The sequence below is a fragment of the Urocitellus parryii genome, chromosome 4 (assembly GCF_045843805.1).
Source record: "Urocitellus parryii isolate mUroPar1 chromosome 4, mUroPar1.hap1, whole genome shotgun sequence".
NCBI classification, from domain to species: Eukaryota; Metazoa; Chordata; class Mammalia; order Rodentia; family Sciuridae; genus Urocitellus; species Urocitellus parryii.
The window spans coordinates 206984426-207006722 of record NC_135534.1 but is presented as its reverse complement, the minus strand read 5'-3'; the positions used below and the strand labels follow the sequence as shown (position 1 = coordinate 207006722).

At 49.2% G+C, this 22297-nt stretch overlaps 1 protein-coding gene across 6 annotated transcripts in view; it reads left to right on the top strand.

The window, feature by feature from the left end:
• The first annotated feature begins 1962 nt into the window (after positions 1-1962).
• The window catches only part of Rapgef1 (Rap guanine nucleotide exchange factor 1), a 128189-nt gene continuing 107854 nt past the window's right edge, over positions 1963-22297 (top strand). For 3 of the 6 annotated variants that reach the window (XM_077797163.1, XM_026386582.2, XM_026386570.2), the window contains exon 1: positions 1963-2084. In XM_077797163.1, coding sequence (XP_077653289.1) covers positions 2024-2084 — 61 coding nt within the window. In that variant the 5' untranslated portion in view covers positions 1963-2023. Of the gene's footprint in view, positions 2085-15453; positions 15478-22297 lie in introns of those variants that run through there. The other 3 variants (XM_077797162.1, XM_026386574.2, XM_026386572.2) reach the window with 3 other exon arrangements.

The window sequence follows — 22297 nt, the reverse complement described above, 5'->3', positions numbered from 1 at the left end:
GCAAAGGCCCTAGCCTGGGATCTCCACCTGGTGTGTCTCCTAGTTAAACCCAGTGCTCCTCGTGGGGCCCTGTGTGGCGAGGTGTGGGGTGCTCCCTTCTCCCGGAAAACATAATGAATCTTACTTCAGTGTCACCAATCACCTTCATAAATTAAAAACCCTCAGGTACAAACAGTCCCTGGGCAGGAGGTGTAGCTTGTGGCAGAGCACACACTTAGCATCTGCAAGGCCCCAGTTTCTATCCCCAGCATCTCCTGTGATGGTCTGGCCTGGAGCAAACACCCTCTCCCTCTCCCAGCTGCTGGGTCTTTGACCTCCTCTGGCATGATTCCTAGGTCTGGTTAGTTTACATGGTTAGTCCCTCACTGGTAGGGACTGGCTGAGGGACAGGCATGTGATTCAAAGGGGCTAATGAGAGTCCCCCATGAAGCTCTTTTTGGAACTATCGAGAAAGAGACCCTCTTTGTCCTTTGGAATTGAGGGGGGGCAGGTGACAAGCCTAGGACTGTGGGTACCCAACTTTGTCCTTTGGGGCCGTGTGGAGAGATGGCCACACAGAGGATCAGTGCCATGGCTTCAGACCTCGGTAAGCTGGGTTTGGACGAGGATTTTGGACTTGAAATACTGGCCCTTCTCAGCTCAGAATCCAATAAGGCTGGCACAACCTTGGGAGTGTTGGGAAGGTGGGCTTGAATCACAGACTAATTTTGCCTGGTGATGTGGCTGCTAAGACAGCAGAGCCAGGGCCACCCTGGCTCAGAGTGGCCAACATCAGTTTGAAAAGGGAAGTGAATCTACACCCAAATCCTGTCCCCATCACTCTCTTATTTAATTTGTGTATTTTGAGGGAAACAGGAGGGAAACTTGGGAAGTTGGTTCTGTGCTACTTATTTGTCTTCCATCTTGAGATAAAAACAGTGATCAAGGAGCAGATTTGCCAACATTTGAACATCCCTCATGCTACTAAAACGCAGTGTTATTTAAGACTTGCTTGATACAATTTATCTTTGATTCCACAAAAAAGTGTGGACCCTGGAAGGATCATTCGTGTTCACACCACCTGACACCATTGACTCTTCTAGCCCTGGTAAGTTCTTTAAACCTTAGATGAATGACTTTTAATAAACCCATTGGCACTAGGAAAGGTCTCCAGCTGAATCCCAGGGTTCCCAGAGGAGTGTGAAACAGCAGGATAGGCAGGCCCGCTGGGTCCCACGGCAGGTGGGGGGTGGATGATCAGGCTGGGCACGTAATGCTTAGCATCCTGGGATGTTCCCTGGCGGGGAGACTGGTCTGGTAGGACGTCGCCGCCAGGCCTTGGTATTGAGGCTCCAGTTAGGGAGGGGGCTGTGTCTCTGGTGGTGTCGGGTCCCCAGATGGCATAGATTGAGTCCAGGTCAGGGGCAGTCCCAGCCCTTGGTGTGGAGCCTCTGGCCTGCAGAATCTCGGATGATGGGAATGGGGCAGTGGAGTCCCAGGTTCTGGGGTGAAAAGGTGGTGGGCAAGCCGGGCTGGGGACGTGGAAGGCACTGGGTCCTGTGGTGTGGGTGTGGGCCCCAGGCCCAGTTCTCTGGTTCTGGGGTGGAGCCTGCCCAGCAAGGGGCGGTTCCAGGCCCGGCGCCGGGACTCCAGGCCGGCAGGGGGCGCTGCGTCCCGGGAGGGTGGCGCTGGCCGGCTCCCGGACGGCTCCGGGCCCGCAGGGGGCGCTGCGCGGCCGGCGGCGCGCGGGCTTCCGGCAGGTGGCGCCGTGGCCGCGGCCCAGGCCGGGCGGGCGGCGGCGGCGGCGGCGGCGCGGCGCTGCGGCCGGCTCGCGGGCCGGGAGCGGCGGGCGGGCGCGCGGGCTGCGGGCCGACGGCGGAGCGGCGGAGCGGCGGCCCGGGCGGGCTGCAGCGCGGGCGGCGAGCGGGGGCCGTGGCCGCGCGGAGCCCACCATGCCGGCGCGGGCCTGAGGCGCGGCGAGCCAGGGCCGAGGCGAGCCAGGGCGCGCCGACCTGTCGCCCCGCGGCGCCCCGGCCCGGGCCCGATGAGCGGCGGCCTCGGCCTCCGGCGCAGCCCGGAAATGTCCGGCAAGCTCGAGAAAGCAGGTGAGGCGGGCGGCGCGCCCCGCGGGGCCTCGTGCGCGCGGGCGGTGCTCCCGGTGGCGCCCCACAGGCCGCGCGGCCCCGGGCGGCAGGGCCATCTTGGGCCGGGCGCTGCCCGCGCGTCCGGAGCCGGCGGGCGCGGGGACCCCGCGGCAGGGGCCTCGGAAGGCGGCCGGAGCGCGGGCGGGCGCGAGCTGGTGGCTGGGAGGGGGACGCGGCCGGGCGGCGAAACGTGTCATTGCTATTGAGCCTGGAGTTTAAATTTAACCGGAGCTGGCAGCTTCGGCGGCTTCAAAGGGGCAGACTGGACGTGTTGAGGCGGTTTCCAGGCGCACCCGACTTGCCCTGCGGTCCCAAGCCCAGCTCGGCGAGCAGGACCTGCGGGGAGGCAGGGGCCTGGGGATGGTGGTGGGTCTTGGTGCAGACCTCCTCTCTTTGTGTGTTCCTGGAGATCTTGGGGAGTTGCCTTCTGATTGCTTGGGTTTCACCAGTGCCGTGCCGGGAATAGCTCTCCAAAAAGTCAATTACTGGTGTGCACATGGGGCCCAGGGATTAATTAGGCGACGACACCTTGCTGGGCACAATCCTCGGGTGCACACTGCAGTAGGCAGCGGTTCAAGGCTCCTGTGTTGGGACCACGTCTGGTTGTTAGAGCCCAAATACCTGTTCAGCTTGGCAGCTGCTTATGCAGGGCACACTTCAGGCGGCTGAGAAGGGGTCAGTGGCATTCGGTGATGTTTTCCAGGTTGAATCGGAACACTTTTCTGGCATGCATCTCTGCAGCAGACCCAGAAGGCAATGCAACTTTTGCAGCCTGCGGTTTAAGCACAGGAAGGAAATTTTTGTAGCCTTTATTAAGGGTTTGCTATATATCCGGCTCTATGCTCAGCCCCTTGAATGTGTGGCTTATTAAATCTTTGAGGTTCTCTGTGAAAGAGAATATGGTCCCAGTCTTATGAATTCAGAGAGGTTCAACCCAGCAATGGGAACAGCATGCCTGGCCCTCTGATCAAAAACCTAGGGCACCCTTCTCAGGAGTGGGGCCCTTGGTTTCAGGTGCTATTTCTGGGGTATGCTTCTCACTGTTCTCCAGCCCCAGGGCCTTGCCTGGTGACCATGAGTCGCTTTCCTGCACACGTGCTGGTCCAGAAATATCTTTGGTTCATCTGTGCAGCATTTCTCAGGAACTCCTAGTATAGTGTCTCATCAGAATGGCACTGTTGGAAAACTTGTATAGTATACTTAAAAATAATATTAACTGGATTTTGATTGTCAGACTGTTATGTTTATTGTTTAAAACTTGGTAATCATAGAAAAGTAAATAGAAGAAAGTGAAAATTATGTGTCAACCCATGGTTTGTTTTCCATAGCTCAGAATGACATGAGCCTTAATGAGCATCTCTTCTACCAGTCCATTTTACCTCGAGTGTCCTTAGGCCTTCTCTGGACACACCTCTGCTATGGGCTATAGTAGGTGCAAAACCCAGTAAGTGCCTGTCCTCAGAAGCCTATGTGGGGAGCTGACCTAGTAATTCCTGGGCTGCCAGGCTGCAAGAAAGGGCAGCTGGGGCCTAGGTAAGGAGCCTTAGTAGCTAAGGAGTGAGAAAAGCTCTGAAAGGGACAGTGTGAGGCTCCGAAGAGAAGTGTGGGATATCTCAGTAGAAAGGGAGAAAAGAGGATTGAGTGGAAGGAGCTGGTCAGGGGCGGTGGAAAGGGCAGGAGGAAGATGTATTTGGTGAGAATTAGCCAGATGGTAAAGTTCTGAGGTCAACAAGACCAGGTATGGCATATCATCTGGGTATTGAGGGTCATAGGTATGGAGCTGACAGGAGATCCAGCCCTCTTACAGATCTTTTCCTATGGTCTGTACACAGCTGCTGAGGAAAGTTGGGCCACTCCTGGAGTGAGTGAAAGTTAACCTTTCTGGTGATTTTGGTTGTTACAGGTGAATTTCACTTTTTTGTGTGTGTATGTGGTACCAGGAATTGAAGCCAAAGGCACTTAACCACTGAGCTACATCCCCAGCCATTTTTACTTTTTATTTTGAGACAGGGTCTCACTAAGTTGCTTAGGGCCTATCTAAATTGCTGAGGCTGGCTTTGATTTGCAGTCTTCCTGCCTCAGCCTCCCTCGCCAATGAGATTACAGGTGTGTGCCACTGCAGCCAGCTTGCTTTGCATTTTTTTTAAAAATTATTTTTTATTTATACTTGAACGCAATACCTCTATTTTATTTATTTATTTTTAAGTAGTGCTTAGGATCAAACCCAGGGCCTCACACATGCCAGGTGAGCGCTCTACCGCTGAGCTACCACCCCAGCCCTCGCTTTGCATTTTGATAAACTTTTCTGTTAGGACTTCTGTTGGAGTTTTCTTTCTTTCTTTTTAATATTTATTTTTTAGTTGTAGTTGGACACAATACCTTTGTTTTATTTATTTATTTTTATGTGGTGCTGAGGATTGAACCCAGGGCCTTGCACACTCTAGGTGAGGGCTCTACTGCTGAGCCACAACCCCAGCCCCAGGGTTTTCTTTTTTTAATTTATTTTGTTGTTTTTTTTTTTTTAATTTTTATTTATTTATTTATTTATTTTTTAGAGAGAGTGAGAGAGGAGAAAGAGAGAATTTTTAATATTTATTTTTTAGTTGGCGGACACATCTTTGTTGGTATGTGGTGCTGAGGATCGAACCCGGGCCGCACGCATGCCAGGCGAGCGCGCTACCGCTTGAGCCACATCCCCAGCCCCAATTTATTTTGTTTTTGAAACAGGGTCTCACTAAGTTGCTGAGGCTGGCCTTGAATTCTAACTCCTTGGGTCTCAGACTCCTGCATCACTGGGATTATAGGTGTGTGCTTCTATGCCTGGTGCCTACTGGCACTTTCTTTTTTTTAAAAAAAAAAGATATATATATATATTTAGTCATAGTTGGAGACAACACCTTTATTTATTTTTATGTGGTGCTGAGGATCAAACCCAGCGCCTTGCATGTGCTAGGCGCGCACTCTACCGGTGAGCCCCTGCCACAGCCCCTACCGGCACTTTCCAAGTGCTCCTGCTGTTAAGTCTCAGAGCAGTGTGTGATTGGAAGGAGAGGTCCTTTGTTGAAGGGACTGGTCTCAGGTCTTTGCAGAGCCCGACACCCTACAAACATGCTGCTATTTGAGTTGTGCCAACTTTGATGCCTGGAAGCAACAGAAACAGTGAAACATGCTTGCCTTTCTGCCCTCTGAAAATAGTTCCTACTCCTCAGGGTTTAGGGGACTGGGGGTTTTTGAGTGAACAGGAAGGTGTTTATATACCCCTCACAGCCCCAAGACTGGTGCATCCGGCCTCTTGGCAAGCAGGGCTCTTCCCCCTCTGGCAGATCTTCCCACCTCTGTCGTAGCTCTTCTTCAGTGCTTCGCCTAGTCATCCAGAGGACATGCCACCTCATAGGGATACAAAAAGGCAAGCTTCACCTCTGGCTGTCCCAAGTGCCCATGGTGGATCAAGACAGTCTGAGTTCCAGAGGGGCCTGCCATGAGGGGAGGAGACTGGAGTGAGGGGCCAGGTATCCTGGGGAACCCCCAGGATGCACGCTTTTAGGAGCTGAGAGGGGCCTGTTCTGTAAGACTGCTGGGAGACGGCACAGCCCCTCCATGATGGAATGTTTGGACCCAGAGACCACTTTGGGGGGACATGTGAGCATGGTTCTGGACACTCCTGTTCTGCTGACTCACTCTTTTTTTCCAACAAAAACATGAAATGAGGAGAGTTGGTGCCCTAATGTTTCTGAAGCTTAAGACTGAACTGGCATCTGCAAGTTGGCTTCAGACCATTTGTCACAACTGTTCCCGTGGAAGGGAAAAACTCAAATTTAATTGCTCAAAAATCTCAGACTCCTGGTTCTCTTGAAAAATGGGGATCTCTAGTGACCCTGAGCCCTCATTCCTGCCTGTCAGACAGCCAGGGCAGAACGGGGAAGTGGCCATATCCATGGAGTTCCTATCACTTCCCCCGATGGCCACATTGCTGATTCTCATTGCCTACTTGGACTGTGGACATTTGTTTGCATCCCTGTCCTTGAAGAAATGATTCTTGTTTGCTTTTTTCTGGACTTTGAAATTTTTGCTCTGTTCCTTTGTTGATTGATTATTTGATTCTTCATCTAGCACTGATTGAGCTCCTGTGCTGCCAGGTGCTGTCCTCACCTCTAGAGATCTGGTAGGGAACTGGGCAGACCTCAGGCTGGGGGAGTTATAGGATAGTGGTCCTGAGCTACTCCTCGCCTGGAGGAAGAGGGCACCTGAGTTTCACTGGCTGCACTCACCAGAGCTTCAGGAGCTCCTTCCTTCCCTCCGTTCAGTTCCTGCATCAGTTTATCAGTTTATGAGCACCTCCTAAGGCCTGGAGTTATAGTCCTTGGGTTACAGAAGGGGCCTTGTCTTCTGGGCCTTACCTGGCTGTGGCCCATGATAAAAAGAAGACACTACAAAGAAAGAAGAAATTTCCTTCCTTCCTTCCTTCCTTCCTTCCTTTGTTTTTTCCTCTTTCCTTCCTTCCTTCCTCCCTTCCTCTTTCCATCCTCCCTCCCTCCCTCCCTCCCTCCCGTTCTCCTTTTTTTCTTCTTTCTCCTTTGCTTCCTTTCTGTGCTGCCTGCAAACCACAATCTGCCAATGAGTTTCATTACTTACCAAACCCTCTGGCCAGCACTAGCTCCTTGTGGCCTTGGTGAAGCTCTATGGGGCTGGCAAACTGGCCTCAGCCTTGGGTAGCACACCGCCTGCACACAGAATTACTGTGGGGTCTCAAAGTCCTGTGCTATATTTTTCAAGTGTTTCAAGATGCTTTTACTCTGAATTGAAAGGAAATGTACAGTGACTGATTCACCAGCAGCTCGTTATTTTGTATCTTCTCAGAACAGATACTAAAAATACAAGTACTGTCAAAGGTGGGGCTGCACATTTTTGGTGACCTAAGAAAGGGCCTCCTAGATTACCAATCACTGCATTTTGATCAGTTTTAAACTCCTCAGGTTTCAGTTTACCAGTACAGCATGTTCATGGCACCTGCTCCTTATTCACTGTTTGCTCCCTGAACAATTTCTAAGTTCCTCCTCCTTGGCAGTTGCTGTGTGATGCCCATGGTTTCTGGGAGCCTGCGGACAGCTGGTCTTTTCAAGGTGGAAATCCAGGGGTAAGACTGTCCGGGACATTTCTGCAATTTCCTATGGTTTTCAAATGCATTTATAGACTACCTCATTTCACTTCATCCTCATGACAGCCCTGAGGGTGAAGGCAGGGAAGAGATCCTCATTTTGCACCTGCAGGCAGCTAAGGCCTAGGGAAATTTGGTTACTTGCCCAAGATGGCAACTCTAGGGAAGTGAAATGGGGAACTGGCCCTCTCTCTGTCTCTGCAGAGTGCTGTTAGAGTCTGTGAGTTGCTGGTGACACAGCAGCTTTTTTTTTTTTTTTAATATTTATTTTTTAGTTATTGGCGGACACAGCATCTTTGTTTGTATGTGGTGCTGAGGATTGAACCCGGGCCGCACACATGCCAGGCGAGTGCGCTACTGCTTGAGCCACACCCCCAGCCCCGACATAGCAGCTTTCTATATCCTGGTTCATGCTTCTACATTTCTTTATATATATATATATTTGGTTGTTGATGTGCCTTTATTTTATTTATTTTTATGTGTGCTGAGGATCAAACCCAGTGCCTCGCACATGCTAGGCAAGCACTCTACCACTGGGCCTTACCTGGCTGCAGCCCATGATAAAAACAAGACACTGCAAAGAAAGAAAGACATTACATTGCTTCCTTCCTTCCTTCCTTCCTTCCTTCCTTCCTTCCTTCCTTCTTTCCTCTTTCCTCTACATTTCTTTTTAATCTCAGGAAAACAACAACAACAACAAAACTGCCAGTTAAATTAAGGTAGGCCCAACTTGATCTTTAGGTTGCATATACTATTTATAATACCAGCAGCATCAACAGTGCTACAAAGAGATAAGAAAGAGTACTGACACAGATAAACCTGTTTTAAACAGTCAGCCACAACAACCCCAAATGTTTCCTGGTCTGCTGAGCAGCTGTCGGCAGAGTGGTTTGAATGGGATTCCTTGTAGCCAGGAGACCTGATAGGAGGCTCATAAAGATGAGTCATGTATGAGCTTGCAGAAAAATCATTTCCCAAGTTAGCTCGGATTGCACATCTCCTTGGACGTCAGGCTGGGTCTTACCTCAGTCCCCTCAGTGTGTTGCCTGTTGCCATAATAAGATGACACCCTGGAAAGGGGAGAGGCCTGGCAACGGAAGCCAAGCCTACCGCGCTGTCCCATGGCTTCAGGCTAGCAGTTTTGCTCCTGGGACAGGTGTGTGTCTGACTCAGACCACCTTGCCCCAAATGCCCCAAAGGCTGTTTTATGAGTAAATAAATAAAATCCACGGTTTGAATTATTAAGGGATCTATCATCTTAGTTTCTAGTCCTTTGTTTTAGACCACATGAGACCTGGTCTTTGGGTGTTTTCCCTTTTGGAGGGGGTCTCGTTTTCTCCAGGAAGGGGTGAGCTCTGGATTAAGGTTGTTTTTTTTTTTTTTTTCCCAAAGCAGCAGATCCCTTTTTGTATAGAAGAAGGCCATTACGTAGAAGCTAGTGGGAAAGCCACTTCATTCCTTGCTCAGCAGTTGGCTCTGAGGTTCCTCCTTGGAACCACCGCCCCCCCCCACACACATATACCAAACTGTGAAAACCAACTTCCTGGATGCCCTCATAGTCTCCTCCACCAAAACCGACTTCCTACAAGCTCTTGGTGCCTTCTCTTCCTCTAGCAGATAGTAAATTCCATGGAAAGGCCCCAAGTAAACACTTGGGTAGAATGATATTGTTTAACTCATTCAGAATTCAAAGCACCAGTTTCCTGTCTGCAAGTTAAAAATCAACAAATAAAGCCTTAAATAGACCATTAGCTTCATGAGGGAGTGTACCTGTCTACCACTGGGGGGCCACCACAAGCCTAGCACACATTAGGTGCTGCATACATACTTATTAAAGGAATATTGGCATAGAATGAACTTAGGGCCCTAATTTAAAGTCTCTGATCCTCTTTAATACTTTATTTCTTTGGTCAAACCTATACATGCTGGGCAATTGCTTTACCATTGAGCTACTCCCAGCCCTGCTGAGCCAGTCAGGCTGTGTCCTGGGAAGTTAAAAGGATCAGTGCTTTGATAAAGAGTGCAGAGAGTTGGGAATCTGTGTTAACTACTTACATTAACTGGTGTTTTCATGTAGTCCTTGAATATCAACAATGATATTGAGATCAAATTCCTAAGCTGGTGTGTTAAGACGCACACCTGTAGTTCTGGCTAATGGAGGCTGAGGCAGGAAGATGACTTGAGTCCAGGAGTTCAAGGCCATACTGGGCAGCATTAAAAAAATAAATAAATAAAAGGCTGGGGTGTAGCTCAGTGGTAAGGCCCAGAACTCTAGACATGGGACAGTTGGAGCCACAGCCCAGTTCTGACATGGCACATGCTCCATTTGTGATGACAGCTTGCATGGAAACAAAGTACTCTTGGGCAATGCTGGTTCTGTGTGGAGTGGTTGTAGTTTTGCCAGTACATTCACAAGGTATGTGCCAACTCTGCCCAGCCTGGCCCCTATAACTAGCACCAGAACAGGAATCTGTCATTATTTTTTATTTTTTTTAGCTGGTCTTGAAACATTCTTGAGGACCAGCTCCCTCCTCATCTGTTCATAGGTGACTGGACAGTACTGAGGGCAGGGGCTGAGGAGCTCTCTACTGGCATCCCTCTGGCTCCCCTTTTCATTTTGTCAGGGGACCTGGACAGCTCTTGCCATGCCTTCCTCTTCTGTGAGCTGAGACGTAGTGCACTTGCTTGAGTGGACTAGAAATCTGGTTTCTGACAGTCACAGTTTTTCTTTGTTGCCCTTTTTTCTTCCAGGCTGTGGTTTGAGAGAGTCCTTCCTGCTGCTACCTGTAGACTGCTCTTTCCTCCCCATGGCACCTTAGCCTGCTCTACCTGTTGGCCCCTGAAGGAGGTCTTCTTTTTGGTTTTTCCTTCACTGCCAGACCACAGTCATTTCATGTCGAATAAAGTTTTGTGATTAGGAAATGTTGCCGGGGCTGGGGATGTGGCTCAAGCGGTAGCGCGCTCGCCTGGCATGCGTGCGGCCCGGGTTCAATCCCCAGCACCACATACCAACAAAGATGTTGTGTCCGCCGAGAACTAAGAAATAAATATTGAAAATTCTCTCTCTCTCTCTCTCAAAAAAAAAAAAAAAAAAAAAAAGAGGAAATGTTGCCCTGCTTTTTTTTTTTTTTTTTTTTAAGGGTGCTGCTTCCCAGGGATGGGGACAAGGCAATTTCAGGCATTTGCTTTGTAGCTTTTAAAAATGTAGGGCATTGGTGTGGGCTTGGCAGACATGGCTCCCAACCGCACACTGTTGCGTCAAACAGCTCAAGTGTGACACTGCAATGTTGGGGAGAATAAAGGACATGGGATGGGAAGGAAAGCTAAGTCCAGTGGAGAGCCATTCAGCTGACCGAAAGCAAGCAAGCGAAAAAAAACCCTAGCAGGAAACAATCGTATTTATTTGCTGGCTATGGATAATCACTTGTGCCTTCCTTCTTTCAGTGACTGGTTGTGAACACATAGATGATGATTGTGCATGGGCTGGGGCATGGTTCCTCTCAGCCCCTCCTTTCAATAATAAATAAAAATAGTTGTACCAGCTTACATCAGGCTCTCATCACGTGCCAGTGCCAGGCTCTGTCCTGCGTCTTACACATGTGGTTTAATCCTTACACTAGGAGAAAGGTCTCACTACTGTTCCCATTCCATAGAGGAGGGAGCAAAGCCATGATCTTTTCTTTGAGAGTAGTTGACAGAGTTTTATACTGAATGGGGCAAAGCTGGGACAAAGGCTAGGAGTATTCACTCTCATCTGTTTTCACTGTTCCTGTGCACCATTCTCCACCAGCAGGGATCCCTCTGCTCTGAGGCCTGGATAATACTGGGCGGGTTGCTTGAGGAGACAGCTATATTCCATTCTGTGCCAAAAGGACTCAGGAAGCCTTGCTTCTTGCTGTGAGAAACAGAAAGTCTGGTAGTCCATTCTCAAAATATGGTATTCAGCCTTAATTGCATCAAATTGTAGCCCTTCCCTTTTGCACCCAAATTCTTAAATTAGCCAACCACATAAATTGTACTCAAGTTCTCCAGTCAGGGTGAAGGGCAGAGCTGCCTTCGGTATATAGACAGGAGGACTGCTGCCCAGGGGCACCTGTTAGACAGGTTCAGTAGCACACCCTTCTGGCAGAAGCAAAGGTTTGCCTTGCCTGCCTGCTTTTGAGCACATGTTTAATGTCATTTCTTGAGGCATCTCGGTGTTTTTAACATTGCTGGGAGACCATGGGCAAACTGCCTACCTTCGTTTTTGCGGGGGGATACTGGGGTTTGAACTCAGGGCCACTCACTCACTCAGCCACATCCCCAGCCCTATTGTGTATTTTATTTAGAGACAGGGTCTCACTGAGTTGCTCAGCTCCTTGCCGTTGCTGAGGCTGGCTTTGAACTCTAGATCCTCCTGTCTCAGCCTCTGAGCTCCTGGGATTACAGGTGTGAACTACCACGCCCATCCTGTTTACCTTTCTGAGCCTCTGGTGCCTCTGTCAAAACTCAATGGGGTGGGCAGATCCTCCTGAGAGGCTTTCTTCCTTTTCTTTTTTTTATATTGAGGATTAAACCGAGGGATGCTCCACCACTGACATCACCAGCCTTTTTTTTTTTTTTTTTTTTTTTAGACAGGGTCTGGCTAAGTTACCTAGGCCTTGCTAAGTCGCTGAGGCTGGCCTGGAACTTGTGATCCTCTTGCCTCAGCCTCTCAAGTAGTTGAGATTATAGGCATGTGCCTGGGCCTGGCCTTGACAATTGAGGAAAGAAATGTAGTAAAAGGGGAATTGACTTGCCAAGTTCAGATTGCAGAGGACTGGCTTTCCCTCCCCCTGCCCCCTCCATTGGGCCCCAAAGTCTAGCACGGGTCTGCTCCAGAGTCTCGGGGGCACCACCATAGTCATTGCTTGGAACCTACTTTGGGACTCCCCTGGGGCTTTCCAGCCTCTCACAGGATGGCGATGATGGCTCCACCTCTGCCTACAGATTTACAGAGCAACTTCTGGTTTCTTAGTTACAGAAGTGGCTTCAGAAGTATGTTGACTGGAAATATCGCATAAGAGTCTGCTTTGGAGAAACTTTTTGCAGATGGGGCAGCAGTGGGAAGTGGCCCTTGTGAGTCAAAATAGTTCCCTCCACCCACCCAGCCAGCCAGTACTGGCTGAGTGTCCTGAGTGCCAAGCAGCCTTTTCACGCATGAGTGGGATAGAGAGGGTGAGAAATGCTGGTGTCCTGTAGGAGTTGGCAGTCCCACCGTTGCCTGTGCTGTGTGCAGGAGGCTGGATCTTGGCTTTCACACATCATCTGTGTTAGAGATAGCATGAGCCCGTGTGAGGGGCAGGAAAGAGAACTTTCTGTGGCCCCAGGTCTGCACTAATGCATTGCTTAGTGTCCTTAGTCTCCCTAGTACTCCTAGCTCTGCAGTACCCCTGGGAGCAGTGCCAGGCAGTGGCTGAGTTTGGGCCTCAGGTCCCTAGCTGGGGCTTTGGGTTCCAACTCTTTCATGTGATTGTCCAGGGATATTGTGCAAAGTCACTTCTCCTCTGAGCCTCAGAGTTTTATCAGTGAAATGGAGAAAGCGGGACCAGCACCTGACTTGTGGTTTTGAGAGAGGAGTGGGCAAGACTGTGCTTTGTTCATAAGTAAGGTCCCTTCTGCTCCAAAATGGCCATTTCTATTACAATAATAATGTGGTAAATAAAACAGACGTCAGCACTCACAGAAGAAAGGGCGGTCTCTGGCTGTTGTGTTTTGGAGTCTCTGTGGTGCTGGGGATGAGCCTTGCACGTGCTTTACCACCAAACTACACCCTTAGTGCTCTCACTCACCCTCTCTCGAAATCTGAGAATATTGAATTCCAAGGAACAGACTTTTACAATCAAGGGGTAAGCCTGTGAGCAGGCAGCTACTGGGAGAAGTAGATGGCACTGAAGTGTAGCCACTCGTGGTCCCGTCTTATCATCTGTTTCTCTGTGCGGGGAGCGGGCCTGTGCTTGTGCACTCTGGCTTGTGTGGGAGCCACAGCAGTGCTGACCCATCAGCAGATGCACTTTTGTTCTGTCCTGAGAGATATCACTTGAGTTTCTCCTGCCAGGAGTGACTCTCGGGATGATGGAGCCATCTTTTCAGCTCTGGAGGTGAATTGAGCACCTGGCATTGCTTTTGTTTTGTGACTGTTGAACTACACAAGCCATACAAGACTCTCCTGGACAAAGAACTTACAAATTATGTGGAGTGCCACATCAGGGTGATCTTTTACCCCTATTTTTCTCCCTTGATTAACTTCACAGTTAAGATAAGCTCAGGAATCATGTTGTATTGTTCTGCCACTTTCTCGACCCATGCTCTCCTGGGCTAACTTAAGAGTGTTTGTGGTCTCTGCAGATTTGTCAGTGTCGCTGGCACGAAGCACAGGGAGTGCTGTTTGCAGAGGGTCCAAAGCCCAGTAGCTCCTTTCACTTTCTGTAATCATTTGGTCCTGGAGATACAGAACCTCTCACTTGATTAGCATAACCACACTACCTTGTACTTCTGTCCTGGCATGTCCAGAGTGCCTTACAAATATTAATTCTATGAGCTCATCACAAAACCAAAGGCATGAATCAAAAGCATGCTTTTCTGCATGATCAGCCCTTGTTTCTTTTGCTCACAAGGAGCTATTAATTACCCTAAATATGCAGGTTTGTAGAATGAAGTTTTTATATTGGACAAGATAGGAATTTGACTAGGGACCTGGACTACACTTCAGCTCCAGATTGCAGGGACCATGGCCCCACCTTGGTAAGACAGAGCATCTATCCCTGAGGAAATGATGTGGTTTCAAATTGTCAGGGGGAGTGTAAGTCACTCTCATCAGCAAGGCTTTGAACTGTGGCATCTCTGGGTGATGCAGAGAGAATGGATATGGCACTGCCAGAGTCACTCTGCCTTCTGGGCAAGCCACAGTTCTTCTCTGGGCCTCAACCTCCTCAATAATAGAGGACCCTACTCTAGACAGTGGTTCTGAGCTTTTTAAGGTCATGGGCCTACTGGTACCAGGGGAGCTCTGTGTACTCTGTCCCCAGAGGTAAAGATCAATCATATGCAGGCAGGCCTGTTTCCACCAGCTGTAATTCTTGCTACTGCATATCATGATAATTTGCAAACACCCTGTGTCTTGGAGAGACAGAGTGGGATCTTGGGTGTATGGAGCCAGTAGGAGTTGATTTCTTGTAGTTTAAATGATAGTAGTTATGCATTTCTGGGATTTTGTAAGGGTCTCAGGAGATAGTACTTGCAGGCCTCTTGTTTAATGCTTGTTGGATAGAAGGGGGAACTTTCCGCTTTTGGATGAGGATTTTAAAAAAATTTACAGACAGCAAAATTGATTTTGTGGGTGTAGAGTGCTGTTGAGTTTGAACATGTTTAGACTCGTGTAACCCCCAGACAGGAGGCAGAACAGTCTGTCTCTCCGGGAACCTCCTACTGCACCTCCACAATCCAACCCTTCTGTAGCCCCTAGGATTGCTGGTCTGCTTTCCATTTCACCTGCAGATTCGCCCTTTCCAGAGTACCTTACAAATGTCAGCACTCGGGGTGTGACAGTGGACAATGGCTTCTTTTGCCCCATACCTGCCTTTGAGATTCACCTCCTCATTTCTTTATCACTAGCCCATTCCTTCTTATTGCTGAGTAGTATTCTATTGTATGGGTATGATGAATATATCTGTCTGACTTTGGTTTGGACTTGGTTAATTGTCTGTTTCTTGGAAATAAAGATGGCATTGGATAATCGACAACAACAAAAAAACCCAAGTTTTAACAATGGGCAAAGGACTCAAAAGATGCTTTGTAAATGGCCAGCATGACACAAAAGTATGTTCAACATCCCTAAGATTAGGGAACTGCAATTTGCCTCACACTCATAAGGATGGCTGCTTTCAAAAAAACTGAAAATGAAAGTGTTGACAAGGACTTGGAGAAATTAGAACTCTTGTGCACCGTGGATGGGGATGTAACCTAGGGCAGCCACTGTGGAAAACAGGATGGCGATTCCTCTAAAAAGAGAAAATTGAATTACCCTGTGATCCAGCAATTCTACCTCTGCATATGTACTCACAGGAGTATTGGAAGCAAGGACTTGAAGAGATATGTGTACATCCATCTTTATACCAGCATTATTCACAAGAGCCAGCAGGTGCAAGCAACCTGGGGGTGTGTTGACAGGTAATGGATAAGGTAAGTCGTGTGTGATAGAGTGGAATATTATTCAGCCTTAGGAAGGAAATTCTGACATGCTGCAGCATGGGTGAACCCTAGACATGGCCCTTGGTGGACCTGTGTGCTAGGAGAGATGTCTGACTCTGAGGGGCAGGAAGCTTCTCAGCTAGGGTAAATCTCCTATAGCTGGATGGGACTCTCCTCACCTTGTACCTGGGCTTTTCAGCTGTGCTTGGCCCCTACAAAGAACCCCACAGAGGGGATCACCTGGAGTCCTCTGGTAAGCTGCACTTGCCTCCAGTCCATCAGTGCAAGAGGAGCCTAAATCCCCAGTCGGGCCCCATCCCTGGTGGGCGCTGCAGCCTGGTACTTAGAGCAGGCGAGCTATTAAGGAAGACCCAGCTTCCCACGGCCAATATCTGAGGCCCTGCCTGGATCCTTCATCAGTACTTGCTCTTGGTTGATGGCATAGATGGCATGCATTCTAGCACTGTTGGACAGGACTCCAGGCTGCCGGCCACATTCCTGAGAAGGTATCACTGGCTTGAAGGAGGGAAAGAGAGAATATCTGGGCAGACGAAGTCTAGGCCAGTCAGGCTGATTGGATTGAAGGTGCCTCTGTGTACGAGTTGCAGCTGGGATTGCCAGGATGGCATCTCTGGTCCACTGGTGTCATTACCACGTCTATGTGGCTCTGGGTGATAACCAGTTGCTGTGTTTTGTTGACACACACCAACACATGTGAGATGTGCCAATACTAGAGAGTGAACATGGGGTGCTGTACCACTGAGTTGTATCCCAGTCCTTTTTATTTTTCATATTGAGACAGGATATCGCTAAGTTGCCTAAGCTGATGTGGAATTTGCGATCCTCCTGCTTCACCCTCCCATGTAGCTGGCATTACAGGCATGCACCACCGTTCCCTGCATTAAATGTATTATTGATTTAATAAAATTTATCAGGAAGCAAAAAAAGAAAATATTCTAATAAAGTGGATTATAAAACAACATACTTTTATTCAAAAGTTAAACTTTGAGAAAGTATATGTCTTAGAATCAAAGTAGTCTCTCAGGACTCTTTCGTCAGCTGGTTACTTGAGCTCTACACCGTTCCTGGCAGGAGATACTTAGGACACTGAGCAACAAGTCAAGGTTCCTACTCTGGTGGAGCTTGCTATGCCTGGACCCAAACTCTCCCCTCTCAATCAGACTCAGCCTGTGATTGAAGAGGTGGACTCTGGATCTTTGCCTATAAATGTACCTCAGTTCTGGCCTCAGTTTGATGACTGGATGCCAGAAGAAAATCACTCCTAGGGTCCCTGCTCGTGTGGGCTGTGACAGGGCAATGATTGCACTCAGCTGCTTTTCTAGAATGGTGGTTAACAGCACCCTCCGTGTTCCCGAGCATCCTGGTATGGATGGGAAAACACCAAAAAAGTGGTCACTTGATGGCTGTGAGCTCCACAGATATGCATTGTGGGTGGTTGGGCTGCAGGAGAGGAGTGGTTCAGAAACAGGGTTGGCTGCAGGCACAATTGCACTCCAAGGGCCACAGGAGGGTCAGTGGAGCCGGGTTTTGGTTTCCTTCTCCCTCTGCATATCTGCTACTTTGTACATGTACCCATACTCAAATTGTAGATGCATCAAAACCTGGAACATTTGGTTTGAGAAACAATAACCACATGCATAGCACAATCAGAGTGTGTGTTCCTTATGATAAAGATTAATCAGATCTTCACTCGTATTTTTGGAATGAATGGAAAGGGTACTAGTGTTTGTGTCAATTTAAGTCATAGAAAATTAGAAAAATAATCCTATATAAATATGGATTTTTTTTTATCTTGCCTGTATAAGGGACTATTGGGTAGAATTTTTATGAGAAGTTTCATTTTTTGCAAGCAGTATATCTGGGGTTGAAAGAAATCTGCCAAAAAGGAAAGTTTGTGTTTGTGACAGGCTGATGTAATCCGTGTTGATCAGGATCATCTGGGACCAGGTAGTCCTGCTGGGTACTACAATACTTCTCAAGCTTTAGCACCTAGAAGTTGCTGGGTTGGCTGAGGGCCTGGCATTTCTAATAAGTTCTCTGGTGCTGGGGCTGGGGATGTGGCTCAAGCAGTAGCGCGCTCGCCTGGCATGCGTGCGGCCCGGGTTCGATCCTCAGCACCACATACAAACAAAGATGTTGTGTCCGCCGAAAACTAAAAAATACATATTAAAATTAAAAAAAAAAAAGTTCCCTGGTGCTGCTGAGGAGCAGAGGGCACACTTTGGAACCATGCTCTAAGTATGAAGAGGAAAAGGAAGGGTCTTAGGGAACTAAAAGCTGGAATGTTTCCCTTAGAGCAATCGCAGTCATGATGATTACGTGACAGCTCATGTGCATTCACGCGAGGAGCTGGGCTACGTGCGCTCAGTCCTCGCAGCAGCACTGTAAGCAGGTCATGTTGGCGTCATTATTCAGATGATAAAACAGAGGCCCCCAAGGGCTTGTGTGACTTGCTGGCCAGTGGGAGAGCTGGGTTGAAGCCACTACCCAGAACTGAAACAAACCCTGGTAAAATGGAGAGGTAGCTGAAAAATTTCCTGAAAAGACATCATAGGCTGGAGATTCTGGTAGTGAAGCCGAGAAAGCTGCTTCTGCTCTCAGCAGGAGTGTCATGCCAGCCATATGAGAGGGCGACAACAGTGATCTAATCCGTTCTGACAGGAGGGTGGTCAGGAGCTTAGCAGCCATGGAGAAAGCTCTGATGGATCTCACACTTATGTATATTGTGCCTTGGGATACTAGCTAATTAATTAGGATGACATGCTACTCATCATGATAAGCAAGACATTTAAAAACCAAGCATCCAGAACTCAAGACAAAATTCTAAAATTTAAATTACATTTAAAGTCACACATTGCATCAGTGCTTTAAAAGCACAGTGGTAAAACATTTACAAGCTTCTGAGTTCTTTCTTAATGTGCAGGTGCTCCATAAAAGGAGACTTCTTCCTCCCAGCTTTCCTTTTGGGGATCCTCTTTCCCTCTGAACTCTCCATTTGGGAACATCCTAGAGCTGAGATCTCTGATTTCTTCTAGGCAGTCTGGTCCTTCTAAATACAGGCCATTCCCAATTGTTCATTCCAGCCTGTGTCTCTCCTGAGCTGCCTACTTGGACAGTGTCTCAGTCTGTTCAGGCTGCTATGAAAAAACACCATAAACTGGTTGGTTTATAAACTACAGACATCACTTCTCAGGATCTAGAGGCTGGGAAGTTCAGTATCAAAAGCCCTGGCAGTTGGGTGCCTAGGGAGGGCACTCTTCCCGGTTTGCAGATGGCATCTTCTTCCTGTATGGTCACTTTATAAGGGCATCAGTCCCATCCATGAAGGCTCTGCTCATGACCTGTGCACCTCACAAAGGCCCTACCTCCTCATACCACTGCCGTGGGGGTCATGCTCCAGCATGAATTTTGGATGAATGAAGACATTCAGATTACAGCAGATGCCTTGGAAGCATCCAGACTTCATGTGCCTATCTGAGCCCTTGGTCTTGCACCTCACATCCTGCCTGCTGGCTCCTTGGGTTCCCCGTCTGGTCTTCTACCCAGTCGTTCATCCTTGACTCCTTTCCCACAGGCCACACCCAATCCCCAGAACATCCTCCTGGGTTTACTAAAGTGGATCTTGGCTCAGACCACTCAGGCCCCCTCTGCTGAGGTCCAGGCTGCTAGCTGCTGTCCTGGTTTCCACTCTTGGCTCACAAATGCCCATTTGTCTTTCAACACCTAGAGGGTAAATTTGATCAAATTGTCCCACTCAAAATTGTCCAGAACTTCCCATCACCATTTGAATAAAATCCAGAGTGCTCTCCAGTCCCTGGGCCCTCCCCAACCATGGGCTTTTGTGCCTTCCTTAACCTGCTCTGCCTCTGAGCCTCCACCCTTACTATGCCTTCTGCCTGGAATGTCCCTTCCCCCAGGTACTATGGACAACTGCTGAGGTGTGTGGTCAAAACCTGGGCTCAAATGCTGATCACCCTTGGCTATCATGTGACCTTGGGAAGGTTTCTCACCCTCCCACTTTCAAAACTCAGTTTCTTTGCTTTTTTGGTACTGGGGATTAAACTCCGGGCACTCGATCACTGAGCCACATCTCCAGCCCTATTTTGTATCTTCTTTAGAGACAGGGTCTCACTGAGTCGCTCAGCACCTCACTTTTGTGGATGCTGTCTTTGAACTCGCCATCCTCCTATCTTAGCATCTGAGCCCCTGGGATTATAGGCATGTGCCACTGCGCCCAGATAAAACTCACTTTCTTGTTGATAAAATGGATCCAGTGCTGGGGTTGTAAGTTCACATACAGGGAAGGTTCTTAGATAAGGAGTCCTGAGAAATGTGAGCTCTTCCGTGTGCTCCTTTCCAGCCTGAGCTCTGCTTTCCTCATCTGAGTCGGCTCTTGCCTGTGTGTGTGTAGAACCTCACTCCCTCCTCTCCAGCTAACCAGTGACATTATGACAGATGTCCAGCATATTCTCAAGGAAGCCTTAGGGATCCCACAGGGGCTACCTGTGGGGGCTACCTGTGGTAGCTTCAAAGGTTCCCCTCAGTCCCCCGCAGAGACCTTCCCTGACCACAGGTCTGCAGCAACACCCCAGCACTTTCCATACCCTCAGGCCAGCTATTTTTTTAAATGAAGCATGTATCTGTTTCTTTTTTGTGATGCTCTTCCTCATTTGGAGGTAAGCCCCTTGTCAGCTGCCTTCACCTGAGCCCAGGGCAGTTCTGGCAGTGGCACAACAGCTGCTGCCTTGCATCCAGCCCACAGTGCTCAGTGCTTCACCTCACTTCTGAAGTAATGAGTGGCTGCAGGCAGGGCTTGGAGGCTGGGCTCCAGGGAGGGGTGGAGGGTTGTGGGGGCCTCCCCAGCATGAGTATTGCCTCTCCTGATGCTGTCATTGTCACATGAAGCAGAGACTGTGGGGCCCCTAAGGCTTCCTTGAGAATGTGCTGGACATCTGTCGTAGGTGTCACTGGTTAGCTGGAGAGGAGGAAGTGAGGTCCTGCACACCCACACAGGCAGGAGCAGACTCAGATGAGGAAAGCAGAGCCCAGGCTGGAAAGGTAGCTCCACAAACCTTGAGCCAGTTGAGGCCCTTGAGCTATCCTGCTGGGCCTCCAGGAAGCATGAGGAGTTTAAAGCGTATTCTCCACACATGTTTAAACTTTCCCCCAAGTAGTCCCAACATGAAAAAGTGACAGAGAAACTTATAATTTGTGCTTACTTTTTGAAAATAATGTCTTCCTCTCAATTCCATGTGGAATTGGAGAATGGGAGGTGTGGTCTTTCCTTTCTGGGGCTAGCCTTAGTTCCTTGCCCAGCGCTTTGCTTAGGAAAGACTCACGGATGAGCAGCTTATCAGAAGGCTGGATCTGGATATTGGTGAGGGCTATGTGGAGGACCTTCACCAGAGGTCCTTGAAGACCTAGGAGCTGTCTCTGAGGGCCGTTGAGTCTGAGATGAGGGACAGTTCTGAGCCTGAGCACTGAGGTCAGTCCTGGACAGTAGCTGTGGAACATCACTTCTGGGCCTGCCTGAGTGGGCACAGTAACCTGGGTGGGGTCCCATATCAGAACTCAGTGAGGTTTGGCGCTTGTGGTTGTTGACACATTTCCTGCAGAAGCAAGGTGCTGGCTAGCTGTAGAAACCCCACACTAGGTTGGGGTGATGGGCTTTCCAGTTGCCTCAAGGAAACGGCTTTCCTGTCTGGGCCTCGGTTTTCCCATTTTGTTGTAATGAGTCACATGAGCTCAGTGGCTCTTAAGCTTTTTGAACTCTTCAAGACTTTGGGGAAAGCCATGGACCTCTTCCCAGGAAAATGAACACATGTCTTAGGAACCCCCAAGGCCCATGGCCCGCAAGGTGCTGGCCTATTGATCCACCCACCTCCCTCCTTCATACCGGGTCTGTCCATGTGCTGCCCCTGCGTGCTCCTGGCTTAAAGGAGGTCACGGTGCTTCCTAGCCCTGTACCGCTCAGTGCTGATGGCAGTGGTGGCGAGTGATTCTTGGTTAAGCTGATGGTGTGAGGCCCCTCCAGCTGTGATTCTCAGACTGACCTGTGAGTTTCAGAGTCCCTGACTTCCTTTGACACACAACACCAAGTGCCTTTGCTTTAATGTCTCCTGAGCCAGGCAGAACGTTCGCTCCAAAGCAGAGGCTAGAGGACCCAGCACAGTGCTTGAGAACCTGCCCCTCGAACCCTGCTGGCTGACCTCCAGCCGCTCCTTCCCTTTGTACGTGCACTGGACCTAGCCACGGCTCCCACTTAGAGTGTTCCCACAGCGCTTGGAGCTTCCTCAGATTGTTGTGTTTTTCTCCAGGAGGGAAGTGACCAACATGAGACTTTCCTCCCAGCAGACAGATTCACAAAGCCTAGAGCCTCGCCCCGGGTGGGTGGATGCACCATTACAGGGCTCTGTGGCCTCTCCTTGCTTTGCCACTGCTGTCTTCAAAAACACTCTCCCTCAAGAAGTCGGCAACACTCCGCAGAGCTCTACACTGTGTCCAGTAATTTCTAGCATGTAGGGGAGGGCGCTCCTGAGAACTCCTCACTTCCCCTAGCCACAGTGTTACCTCTCTGGTTTATGTCACCTTCCACAATCCAAATGTTATTCCTATGGTGCGTTTGTGAGGTTTCATTTTGGTTGCACTGAGAGAACGAGTTACTTATCACAGTATTGTAGCAGACCTTACTGTAATGTGGGGGAGAATCCCCGTAGGGGCAAATCGTTTTTCTTAAGTGTATTGTTTCGTTTCATTTCCTTCCTTCCGTCTGTAGATGGACACAATATTT